The sequence below is a fragment of the Hemiscyllium ocellatum genome, chromosome 2 (assembly GCF_020745735.1).
Source record: "Hemiscyllium ocellatum isolate sHemOce1 chromosome 2, sHemOce1.pat.X.cur, whole genome shotgun sequence".
NCBI lineage: Eukaryota > Metazoa > Chordata > Chondrichthyes > Orectolobiformes > Hemiscylliidae > Hemiscyllium > Hemiscyllium ocellatum.
This window is the reverse complement of record NC_083402.1, coordinates 101,259,116-101,272,509: the sequence shown is the minus strand read 5'-3', so window position 1 is coordinate 101,272,509 and position 13,394 is coordinate 101,259,116. Positions and strand designations below refer to the sequence as shown.

General features: G+C 39.2%; 1 protein-coding gene across 1 annotated transcript in view; it reads right to left on the bottom strand.

The window, feature by feature from the left end:
- Nucleotides 1–13,394, bottom strand: part of LOC132824441 (multiple PDZ domain protein) — a 381,408-nt gene that overhangs the window by 112,128 nt on the left and 255,886 nt on the right. Inside the window, exons 29-31 of the mRNA XM_060838941.1 lie at nucleotides 6,914–7,018; nucleotides 2,592–2,678; nucleotides 2,315–2,386 (exon numbers count right to left, since the gene is read on the bottom strand). Of these exons, the coding sequence (XP_060694924.1) occupies nucleotides 2,315–2,386; nucleotides 2,592–2,678; nucleotides 6,914–7,018 (264 nt within the window). The remainder of the gene's footprint in view (nucleotides 1–2,314; nucleotides 2,387–2,591; nucleotides 2,679–6,913; nucleotides 7,019–13,394) is intronic.

Here is a 13,394-nt window from a genome sequence, read left to right as displayed (position 1 = left end):
TGTTGATAAAGGTAGGGATAGCACTGTGTGAATAGCAGAGAGGAAAAATTAATGAATTTAAAGAGAAGTTTCTTCATCAGTATGTTTCCGACCCAATAGGTAACACTGCTGGATCTGGACTGGGGAATAATGCGACTCTGTGGAGAATGGGGATTTTAATACCATTAGGTTAAGGTTCACGCTGGAGAAAGGAGATGGGACACTTCAGAAGGAAAATAGTTAATTGGACGAGGGCAATCAGTTCCCACATAAAACTGAAATCAAACTTAGGCAGACAAAATTGCAGTCAAACAGAGGGCTGTCTTTGAAGATATGACTGATATATTGTCCAAGTACTTTTTAATGAGGGAGAAAGGTAGGACAAAAAAAGCTGGAACACCACAAACGAAAAAATAGTGAGTGGAATTAAATTTCACTGGGCAGCAGAGAGTGTGCCCAGAATATGCTGCTGCCAAGACTACTTTCCAACATGGTTCTGACATGCTGAGATTTTGAAAGCAAGGTTGAGAAGTTGTAAATTATCTAACAATGCCAGATCTGCAGTTTTGATGGAAGTGAATTAATTGTCAGCTCATCAAGAGACAGCTTGCAATTTTTGAATAGCGTCTCAGGAAACAAAAAGACTCAACAGATTTCAACAGAAACACAGTTTTACAGCTGAGAATCAGTTATGGATGCCGATGCAAATTAGAACACTGTATAAAAGGAAGAAAGCTCAAGGATCATTGGCTTTATTTCCCAACAAAGGCCACTAAATTGGCAATGCCATCCAAGCAAATCGTGATGGGTCACTCTGACTCAGAAACAAGTAGAGATGAGCAGCAGCCATTATAACAGATGTCGATGCTTTGATATGAGAGCTGCAGTGTGTGGAATGAGGTGGGGTGAGACAAAGGAGGTAATACATTCACAGCATATTATACTAATAATGAAATTTCTGAGAAATGTGCTCAAAGAAATATCACAGCATCTTTGTGGAAGGAATCTGCCAGTGTTTGACTTGTGTCCCCTCATTGAGGACCAGCTCAGGCTCAACAGGTCTTATAAGCAAATTCTGCCTATAAACAGAAAAGCCACCTCTTTGCTTCTGAGCTGTTCCAAGGATCAGTTGTGATGATGGATGGCACTTCTCAAGCTGTTACCCATGACTACATAAGGATGTGCTAGTCAAGAGCATTGTCTTTTGTGTAGAATCCTAAACAGATAACACAATGCAGGGACAAATTACAGAGTGCTTCACCTCTATCAGAGGATTCCGTCAGGTGCAGGGTGTCATCAACAATACCTACATGATGTTTATTCAGCAGCTTGGGGAAATTCTTCAATAGGAAAGGATTTCACTGCCTGAATGTTTCACTGTTTTGTGGCAAAAAGTATTTCATCTACATGTGTGCATGGCATCCAGACAGCTTCCAGGAGTCCTTTGTCCTTAAGTAATCCTTCATCTGCTGAACCTAATAGATTGCAAGGCAAGAAATATCCCTTGACACCAAAGTAAGGCCCTGCAAAAGGAGTCACAAGGTCAATAGAATGAGTGTGGTTTATCACCAGGTCATCATCAAGCAGGCTATTGGACCTTGGAAGATGCCGTTCCATTGCCTTGACAGTTCATGAAATACCCTCCAATACCTTCCCTGAATAGGATCTCACACAGTGGTTGCCTACTATGCTCTCCAGAAAATGGCTTTCTGAAAAAAAATGTGGGCCTTATAAAGGCAGCAGCAACACATTTTCTTGGGGGAAGGCAGTGCAGGGTAGGAGTCATGTTTACAAGACTTTAGAATCACCGAATTCCTACAGTGCAAAAAGAGGCCACTCAGCCCACTGAGTTTTCACCAACCTTCCAAAGAGTACCCCATCCACAGCGTGCAACTCCCTTCCATCCTCATCCCCTTATCCCCACAGGGTTTTTAAAATCACGGCTAATCCACCTAAGCTGTCAACTGTAGTGCCTCTGCTGTCACAACTTCACCAACATGGAACAGATCAATCAGATCCTGAACTTGTCCTCCACACAATGTACATCTCAGCTATTCATACCGCAAAGTTATTAAACTAATGGCAAAATATTACAATAAACTGAAAATTTATCATTGCCGACTATCAACTTCCAACATATTAGAAATAAAGTGCAGCTAGCTTTTCAATACATTATCACAAAATACTCATTTCTCTTTTAATTAATTAATTTCCATCTAAAGCAGAACAGACTTGATCATTTTAATTCAATTTTCCACATCACCCTTAAGAATCACAGTCACATATAAATTACACAGTTACTTCTGATCTGTAAACTCAGTGTGATGAGACAAACCTTAAATGGATTGATTGCAAATGGGTTAGTTGGGAAAGGGCGCAGAAAAGTCCTAGCTCGAGATGCAGAAACCTATGGTAATAAAACAAAGAGATGGTTGAAATAAGACAAATAATCTCATCTTCAGATGTTACTGGTGATTTCTGAAAATGAATCATTTAAATCTGAGATTTAATTATAAAGTGTTAATGTGCAGAAGTAATCTAGTATAGGTCCCTATGATTACATCATTGATCTGGAACGAGGAATTATGATTAAATCAAAGGGATTCACTAACCTTGAATTTATTTTCAGAAAATGGATTTTTGCTCATAGAATAATGGGCTTGACAGAAGGCCTTCTCATCATTTGAAGCTGTAGAAGTCTAATAAAATGCATAAATGCTATCAGATAAAGGAATATCCATGTAACCCATTAAAAATAACACTTCATGTAACAGCTCAGACTTTCGGTTAGGATGAGAAAAGGAAATATATGGATCTTTAGGGTACTTCTTCGAATGTTTTCTTGTGCAAATATTTAAGTCACATTATAGATAGGGAGCATACTCTTTGCAGAAACAGAAGGCAATGATGTCAGTATACCCAATATATCAAGGAATGTTTCGACTCAATCAAGACTGGAATTTGAACAAACAGCATGGCAAGTGAAGTCGATAGAAAGAACAAAGGTGGTCAAGTAATAAATGTTAGTATCGCAGAAACTCTCACTTTAATGTCTGCTACAGAGAATAGAACTTTTGAAAGCATAGGATGATCGTTATATTATGATTGGCTAATTAACATTGAGGATCATGGATAATTAAGAAAAACGTTTTCAAAAGAAGTATTTTCCTGTAGGTCAAAGAGTCTGCGTTATGTTATCTCAGTCTGCGTTATGTTAATAAATTTCAACAGAAGTAGCAGTCAAGGCAATCTGATTTACCTCAATGTTAAGGGTACAGAAGGAATACTGGTCAGGGTTCTTGTATTTGACTACTATATAGCACCCAGGCAGTTGGTGCACATGGAAGGAAGAAAACCTCCATGACTGGGCAATATTTTTACAGACTGCAAAGAGTAGGTTTACTGATGCAAAGAGGGGCAAAAGTGACAAAATGATTTGGATGTGAGCATAAGAAATATAGTTAGTAAGTTGGCAGATGACACCAAGATTGGAAGTGCAGTGGACAGTGAAGGTTACCTCGGATTACAATGGGATCTAGATCAGATGGGTCAATGGGCTGAGGAGTGGCAGATGGAGCTTAATTTAGATAAATGCAAGGAGCTGCATTTTGGGAGAGCAAATCTTAGCAGGTATTATATACTTAATGGTAAGGTCCTAGGAGTTGTTGCTCAACAATGAGTCTTTGGAGTGCAGGTTCATAGCTTCTTGAAAGTAGAGTCGCAGGTAAATAGAATAGTGATGAAGGCATTTGGTATGCTTTCCTTTACTGGTCACAGTATTGAGAACAGGAGTTGGGAGGTCATGTTGTGGCTGTACAGGACATTGGTTAGGCCACTTTTAGAGTATTGTGTGCAATTCTGGTCTCCTTCCTACCTGAAGGATGTTGTGAAACTTGAAATGGTTCAGAAAAGATTTACAAGGATGTTGCCAGGGTTGGAGGATTTCAGCTATCGGGTGAGGGTGAGTAGGCTAGGGCTGTTTTCCCTGGAGGTTTAGAGGCTGAGGGGTAACCTGAAAGAGGTTTATAAAATCATGAAGGGCATGGATAGGTTAAATAGACAAGGTCTTTTTCCTGGGGAAGGGGAGTCCAGAGCTGGACCGCATAGGTTTAGGGTGAGAGGGGAAAGATATAAAAGAGACTAACGGGCAACATTTTCACACAGAGGGTGGTGTGGGTGTGGAGTGGACTGCCAGGAGAAGTGGTGGAGGCTAGTATAATTGCAACATTTAAAAGGCCTCTGGATGGGTATATGAATAGGAAGGGTTTGGAGGGATTTGGACCGGGTACTGGCAGGTGGGACTAGATTGGGTTGGGATATCTGGTCAGCAAGGACGAGTTGGACCGAAGGGTCTGTTTCTGTGCTGTACATCTTTCTGACTCTATGACTTTAAATAATTCACTTAAGTCAATGTCTAAAGGAAAGGAAGGAAGAAATTAGCAAGTGATTTTTTTTTAAAAAACCTAAAAGTCAAAGCCACAACCTACTGGATAGCCAAGCTTGCAATTTCAAAAAATCAAAACAACCTCTATCATGAGGAAAACACTCGCTTTAAGAATTTCTCCAAACGATTAAATATGGCTTAATCAAATGTGAAAATTAGCCTATTGTTAGTTGTGTTTTTATCCTTCTTTCTCTTTTGCTTTATCTCCTCCTTTAGATTCTCCAACCCCATGTTAACAGGGGAGATAAAAGTAAATCATTTACCACAGTATGGTCAAAGTTTAAGCCAAGTAGTGATCCCAAATAACAGATTTGTTTTTCTTCCTCCTTAGTGAGGAAACATCACCTCAACTCAGCAGACTAGAATGAAAGAATTACACAAGAATCAGTTGACATGACTCAGTAATGGATTTGGAACTGGCAAACGGAACAAGTAGATAGCCTCTGTTTTGTAGAGAGTAGTGAGATATCTGTTAAAGATCTGGATTGAAGGCTCAACCTTTCACTATTTAATTAGCAAATTAGAAGAAAGACTACAGTTAGATATCCAAATTTACAGATGATAAATTAAGAGGGACAGTAAGATTTTTGGAGGGAAAGAAGTTGTAATGGGACAAAAGTAGTTTAAATTATAAAAGCTAGAACAAAGCATAAGTAAAATGTAAGCGAAAATGTGTATTTGAAAAAAAAATATTTTTCAGGAGGTTTGGAGAAGCAAAGGGATACAAGAGTGCATGTACGTACTAAAATGAAAGCTACAGCGGTCATGAAAAATCAAATGAATATTGGCTTTTATCTCAAGTGACTGGAATTCAAAAGTGAATAAGTTTTCAGTTGTACAGAACCTTTGCCAGTTTCCATCTGGACTGTGTTTAGTGTAGGCATCAACTAAAAAACATTGGCATTGATCTAAATATGTCAACATTATTTACCAGATGCTACCAAGTCATAAACAGTTCATATATGAAGAAGCGAATTATATAAACATGGCTCATGAGCTCAAATGTCTAGAAGACTGTGTGGTAATATAATTAAAGTGCTGAAAATGATCAAGGGTTTTGATGAACAGGAACTGCTTCCTCATGTAAGGGCATAAAGAACAACAGCTTTAAAATGACTGCTGGACCAGCTAAGAGTGAAACAAGAAAGCATTTTATTCAAGCTAATGGCACAGAAATTTGGAACTCCCTCCGCAACATGTTGTGTACTCTTGGTAAACAGGATTGACTGGTCTTTCTCAATGAGGAAACAAAAAAAATCTTCCAGTTTCACCAATTTAAACAATTCATGCAATATAAATAACATCTTTAAAGCAGTGCTTGAAGGGAGCAGGATAAGAAGAATGAAGTTAAGAAAAGAGAAATTCAAGGTCACTCCAGTTTACCTTAATATGATGATGTAGTTACCAGATACAAGAACAGCACTGCCAACTAATGTCTATCAATTAATTTATAAGAGATTTATGCATGGGGCAACAAACATCACAATGTTCCAAACTTTGGAAGTCTAACACAAAGTGTTCTTCTCTAGCTAGCTACACTAGCTATACCTCAAATTTTGCATAAAATGAATCCCAAAATACAATATTTCTGAAAGAATTCCAATTTCTTTTTAAGGAATCAACACCATTTGCTCCCACCATCTCTGTAGGGTTTCTGTCCCATAGATTAACTCACTGCAACAATGTTTTTCAGATTAATGTTGAATTCATTCAATCATTCTGCATTCTGGTTTCAACTCTTTTAGAATCCTAATAGAAGAACTTTTAGCACAGTTTGTATGTTGGAAAGGAAACATCCTACTCTTTGTTTGTAACAGTACCGTTGCGGAATTTGGATCAATAATTCAGGCTAACAGCAAGTACCTTTACACCTACAGGCCATGCAAACTCTGCCAAACTCTGCCACATACTGCACCATTTGATTTTCTACAGTATCCAATTTTTTTCAGCCCGTGCATGCATTCTTTCATAATCCATTTTTTTCAGAAATTAGTGAGAGTCGAAGATATTAATTTAGAACTACATTTTGCTAAAAACGAAGAGCAGAGAAAAATCTATCCCTAAGTATAATCATTAATTCAGTTACATTATTCCCCTAGAAACCGACTCATTTAGCAGAGTATCTTCATAACCACTACATATTCCAATCTCTAGCTCGGCCTTAGCATTGAAAGGATGAAGTTCTAATCCACTTTATCAACTAGCTCCTTGAATCAGAATAACCTTAAAGTTTGTTGGAGATAATAATTTTTAAAATACTAAGTTGATAGGAATATACAAAATAAAAAGACATTTCACTTCCAAAATACTGCATAGTTCAGACAGAACAGTTCGATTAGTGATAAATTATCCTAACAGCAATATATTAAAATATCCAGTTAACCTCATTTAAAAAAAAACTCAAGATTGAGAAGCACAATTACATAAAGCAAATTTCCAAATGAAAAAGATTATTAAGACTGAAAAAAAAACACGCAAGCATCATCCAACCTGGCTATTGCTCGTCTGAAAAGAGTCAGCAAATGGGTTAGTACTGCTGCTGCCACTGCTCGATTCAGGCAAGGGGTTAGACTGCAGGAAAGACAAAGGTTGTTTCTGAAACCAAGACAAAAGTAAAGTCATAGTCTGGAACAAAACAAGTTCACAAAAATTGATAAACCCTAACATCAAAAGCTTCAATTAAGAATTTTCCAATAGGAATTGGGTTAAATTCAGCAATGTGTAGGCCTAAAAGGATACTGCATTCAGAGTCAGGGTGATGATCTTTTAATGCTGATCCAACAGTTTCCTGCCAATCCAAATCTACAACAAACACCTAGTTCTTAAATATTAGGCTACAAGAAGACATAAATGGAATGGTCAAATGGACAGATAGTTGGCAGATGGAATTCAACCTTGAAAAATGTGATGTGATATAATTTGGAAGGACTAATTTGACAATAGAGTATTCAATGAACTACGTCATATTAGGAAGTTCCATGGAACAAAGTGACCTTGGAATGTTTGTCCACAGATCTCTGAAGGCGGAAGGGGGTGTTAGTATGGTGGTAAAAAAGGCAGATTACAAGAGCAGGGAAGTCGTGTTGGTGTTGTATAGAACTTTGGTGGGACCATAGCTAGAGTACTGTGAGTAGTTCTGATCATCACATTATTGGAAGGATGTGACTGCACTGGAGAATGGCAGAGGAGATTCACTAGGATGCTGCCACGGATGGAAAATCTAAGTTTGAGAAAAGGTTAGAAAGGCTTTGGCTGTTTTTGTTGGAACAGAGAATACGGAGAGGCAATCTCATTTAGGTGTACAAAATTATGAGAGGCATGAGCAGAGTGGATAAGGAGCAGCTGTTCCCTGTATTTAAATGATCAGTCACAACGGTCATAGGTTCAAAGTGAGAGGCAGGCAGCTTTGGGTGGGGAGAGGGGAGAGGAGGAGAGGAGAGCTTTTTTACCTAGAGGATAGTGATAGTCTGGATATGCTGCCTGGGAAACAGTAGAGGCAAATTACCTCACATCCTTTCAAAAGTACTTGGATGAGCACTTGGCACATAATAATATTCAAGGCTAAGGGCCAAGTGCCGGTAAACGGGATTAGGTTGAAAGTCAGGTGTTTCTCATGTCAGTACAGACTTGATGGACCAAAGGGTCTCTTCTGCACTGCATGATTCTATGATTTCCGAATCCAATTCCTGAAAAATGGGTTTAATTACTGTCACGTATGTGTGATGGAAATTACAAATTGTCTTCATACAATATACAGAATTGCTGAAACATCGGCATATCATGAGTTATTTTACTAAGGAGATAAATTATGTTGATGTTTCTAATGCAAGTTTTTTCATTGAGATTTGCTAACTTTATAAAAGTGACTATTGACACAATGATGTGATATCAGTGGTCTCTCCAGCCAGCTGGAGAGTCAGAAAGAGTGTGAGCACAAGAGCCTGAGCCCTTCAATGTCCTTTTTCTGGAAGATCTGCCAATCAAATCAGTCAAGGGCACCAGAAGGCTTTTAGCTTGAATAAAACCATGGGGGCACAAGACCCACCTAGCCACAGTTGCCCATCAATCAAAGGTTGGTATCTCTGATGCTCAGCAGCATCGCAAGGCCACTCCCGAGGACTTTGGAGGCAAGGGCAAGTGTCTCTCCCAGCTGGAGTCTTTTGGACTTATCAAAATGGCTTTAGGTGCCATACTCTGCATGGCAACAGGAGTTCCATCATTGTGTTAATACCAGCACTTTTGAAATAAGGACCTTATTTGACTACTTAAAGGTCTCAATTGGTAGTGGGGAAGGAAGGCCAATGATGGGCCTTCCTACACAGAAGTAGATTCCAGAAGTAGACCAGCCTGCCAAATTCAATGATTTTTTTGCCTCTAAGCTTATTACTGACAAAGTACAGGATTCTGTCCTATTAACCATATAGTTTCTGTAAACGCAATTTTGAAATCTGATTTTTTAAAAACCTGTTGTCTTACAAGTTATTTGTTTTCCTAAGACTTTAACATTGTCAACAAAACTTTTCATTTTATAGTTTATTCTTTAAATTTAAATTCTGCCTGAAACAAAATTTCAACATGATACCTGACTACATATAGTGTACGGAATACTGTTTCTAGGCTGATTTCTCCACAAAATATCGACATTACAATGAAACTACATATAGAATGTAACATGCTACATTTGATAGATAGTAAACTTGATCAGTGTGCAAGTATCAGCTAAATGTGAATAGAGATCCATGCTCTGAAAACTAAATCACCTAAAGAGATTTCTGTAGAAGACATTGTACATTCCTCTTCAATAATCATTTTGGAGAAATGCACAATTATTTTGATAAAGGGATTGAAGCACTTGTAAGCAATAATTTGGCTATTTCCTGCACTCAATCTTTAGTTTCAAAGACCCAGGTAAGAATCCAAAATGGGAGTGGAGATCTACATATATTTGTTAATTTATGTATGTACAGCAGTGTTGAGTTGACACTGGTTATACATCTGAGTAATAGTGCATGTCAGCCTGCCATTCTTATATAGCCACTCTTCATTTCAAAAAGAAAGTGTAGTTTGTCTGCGTGGAAGCTACAAGTCATTCTAAAAGTCAGTCTGATAGAGAATAAGGCAAAGGTAAAGGCAAAAGCCATTGCCCAAGATTCTGGCATCGCACTCAAGGTTGCAGGAAGTGCAGAAGAGGAGAGTAATCATGTATCCATAGACGCAGAGATAATCACGGTAATCAGTGTCAGAGTTTAATTCCACGGTGCCGGATGAAGTGCTGCACCAAGTTCAATGAATGAACATGAATGATTAACGCCTTCCCTGGCAAGTTTTTTTGGAGAAAACATTTCATTTTCAAACGAATTTTTGTATTGCTTTATTTTATAGTATTTTTAATGCTTGCACTCTCATCTGATATATCCAAGCTTCTAATAGAAGGTTTATACTCATTGTCATCTTTTGAGCTCGACAGCTGGGCGTAGTTTGTAAAAAAAAACAGAAAAAACACGAATGACAGCGTGTGCCCAAAAGCGGTGCGTCAACGCTTCTTGCAATGCCTGAGGTGGAAGAGACACAGTTACCAGACGTATGAGTCACCGACTATACTTGTTTCTAGCTGAAAAGGACCCAGAAATGCTGAGAATTGACGTATAAACTCGTCTGTGGCTGTTTTTGAAATTATATGTTTTGGACGAGTTTACTCGTCGCACTCTGAAAAAGACACATTGGGTGAGGACAAGTTAACTCGTCTTTGCTGGGTAAGGGGTTAAGGTCAGTGAGTCAATTGTCAAGTGCCATGTTGCACTAACTACGCTATTAGCCTTCACATATTACTTAATATACTACATTACCATCATTCATTCATCTACCAGCAACCTCTCCTAATTACAACTCATGTCCAATATGTATAGCTTCTTCAACCTCATACACTTAGCTGTGCTGCAAGCCTCACATTTATATCTCACAGCATGCAAATACTTTCAGTCATTCAACGAGGATACCCAAAACTTATTACCAAATAGGACTTACACACTGGTTGGTATTGTGAACTGCCATTTTTTAAAAAAATTCATTCATAGGTGAGGCCAGAATTTATTGCCCATCCCCAATTGCCTAGGGGGCAGTTAAGAATCAACTGCATTGCTGTAGGTTTGCAGTCACAGGTTGGCCAGACCAAATAAGGATGGCAATTTCCGTCCCTAAAGAATATTAATTAACTAAATGGATTTTTATAACAATTGACAATGGTTTCATGGCATTATTAATACCATTTTTTTAAAAAACTGAAATTAAATTTCATCATTTGCCATGGCAGAATGAGAACTACATCTCCTAAACATAACCAAGCTTTTTTTGGATTTACAGTTCAGCAATAATGCCACTGGGCCATCAACTCTCTTTTCAACATGGCATGGTGGCACAGTGGTTAGCACTGCTGCCTCATAGCGCCAGAGACCTGGGTTCAATTCCCACCTGTTGGGATCCATTATTAAGGTTAGGTAGTGTAAGAAACTTTATTGTTAGGTAGTGCTCACGTAAGGTAGTATTAGCAAGTCTGGAACTTGTTAGCTTCACTAGACAACAGTAAGCCATTATGTTACACTAAGAACAGACTGAAAAGCTGATGGCGCAGCCTGAAGAGGCCCCAGGGAGAGTGAGAGATAACAGGACATTGGAGCCGTGTCTAAATGCACGTAGCTCAAACTGAGGTAATAGAATGTTATCAGGTGAGAACCAATGACATACTAAAATTCTGCATTTTACCAAATAAGGATGTAACTCTGGAATGTGAGAGAACAAAAGGATAGACAAATTAAAAAAATAGTCAGAACGCACCTTCTCCAGTGAGCTAGACACATCACTGTACTCTGTACGATTCTCTCTCATTAAACCTGTTTATACTTTTAATCAGACCCGGTGTCTCTCTCCTCCAAACGAACACGGGGACAGAAGATCTGTCTCAACAGATGGTGACCCCGATGCAAGATAGGAGTAGAGACACGCCTGTTGGCAGGGATTGAGAGCTCGCCGGACGGCCGGCCACTCCTAATCAGGCTCGGAGACGCCCATTATACAAAAGATCTCCAGTAGGGGTTTGAATACACTAAATTCTTATTTTGTTTGGCGTCTCACAACTCTTTGCCAACCGAAATTCTGGGCTTGTCAGCCCGAGAGAGAATCGAACCGTTTTGTTTTATAGTAACGAAAGTCTCTGGGTCAAGGATTGAAAGTCCTAGAAATGAGTAAGTAGAGTGATCCGGTGATCAAGAGTGGTGAGCCATTTTTGGATGCAGCGCTGCGAAGTTTTGGTGAAGAGATAGTTTTGGGGTAAAGTGGATACTTCCCCTGCGCTTTGGACTGGGTTGGGGTAAAGTGGATACTTCCCCTGTGCTGACGAGTTTGGGTAAAGCGTATGCTTCCCCTTGCGCTGACGAATTTGGGTAAAGAGTATGCTTCCCCCCGCGCTGACGAATCTGGGTAAAGCGTATGCTTCCCCCCGCGCTGACGAATCTGGGTAAAGCGTATGCTTCCCCCCGCACTGACAAATCTGGGTAAAGCGTATGCTCCCCCCCGCGCTGACGAATCTGGGTAAAGCGTATGCTTCCCCCCGCACTGACAAATCTGGGTAAAGCGTATGCTTCCCCCCGCGCTGACGAATTTGGGGTAAAGTGTATACTTCCCCTGACCAGAGGACAGTGTTGACTGGAACAGGCTTTGTCAGGAGTCGAATTACAAGGATTTGAGAACCCGATTTCTGGACCGTATTTCAGTAGCCGGCCCGTCCCGCAATATAATGGAAGTATTTAATAGGGGCTTACGAACCCTGACGCACATAAGTTGAATTCCTAGAGTGGGGGGGCATTGGGCAAGGAGAGAGAGACAAAGACAGAGGACAGGGGACAGAGACAGACACAGAGTTACGGGCAGAGCGACTGTGTGTGTGTGTGTGTGTGTGTGTGTGTGTGTGTGTGTGTGTGTGTGAGAGGGAGTCTGTTTATGAGAAAGATAGAGTCTCTGGGTGTGTAAAATCTGTGTGTATAAGTATTTCTGTGTTTGTAAAAGTCTGTGTGAGAAAAAGAGTTTCTATGTGTGGAAGTCTGTGAAAAAGTCTGTATTGTTGCCCAGAGAGAGAGAGAGAGAGAGAGAGAGAGAGAGAGAGAGAGACTTGCAAAAGGTTGCTCAACTAACAGGCAGTTTAACACTTTGTGCTCTGGCTTGAATTCATCTGTGATTGAATGTTTAAGTCTTGTCACCTAGGGCGTAAGTCCCGGGACTGTTTTGGATGTGATTGTTATGGTTGTTTAACATGATTTAGATGCATCTGTTTGTTTGGTGATTGAATTCTTGTTTTTGTTTCTAGAGCTTGAGTTCCGGGGCTGCTGTTTAAAGTGATTTCTTTTTATGTGAACTTAACATGATTTTTTAAGGCTAATAACTCCTGTTCTTTTATGAGTCATGACTCCCTAACTACCTTTCTTACTAACCTCTTTTATTTTTACATAAAAGCAATATATGAAGGACAGTCGAAGTTTCGTTCGACAGTGGGTAGTTGTAAAAACGAAAATTTCCATGGTTATTATCTGTGACCTTGGATTCGACCATTGTGCATGCGTTAGAAGTTTTTAACTTGAATTGACGAATTGTTGTAAGACAGCTCTGATTATTTTTACGACCTAAAGTATTGTAATTGAGAAATGATTGGTCAGGAGTACATAAGAAAACTAATTTTGGATCTGAATTAGGGTACTAAATCTGGACGATTACAGTGGATTTCAAAATTGGGAACTGTACGCATTTTACATTTTAAATATTAAACACTGAATAAATGGACATAAATATATAAATATGTTTACAAGTTAGGAACAGGCCTTAAAGTTAGTCAAGCACGAATTGATAAATTGGTGTTTGAGCATATGGGAAGATAGGAACATTGGAAAATTTCTTAAAAGAAAGAAACAGGGAAGAACATAACGAC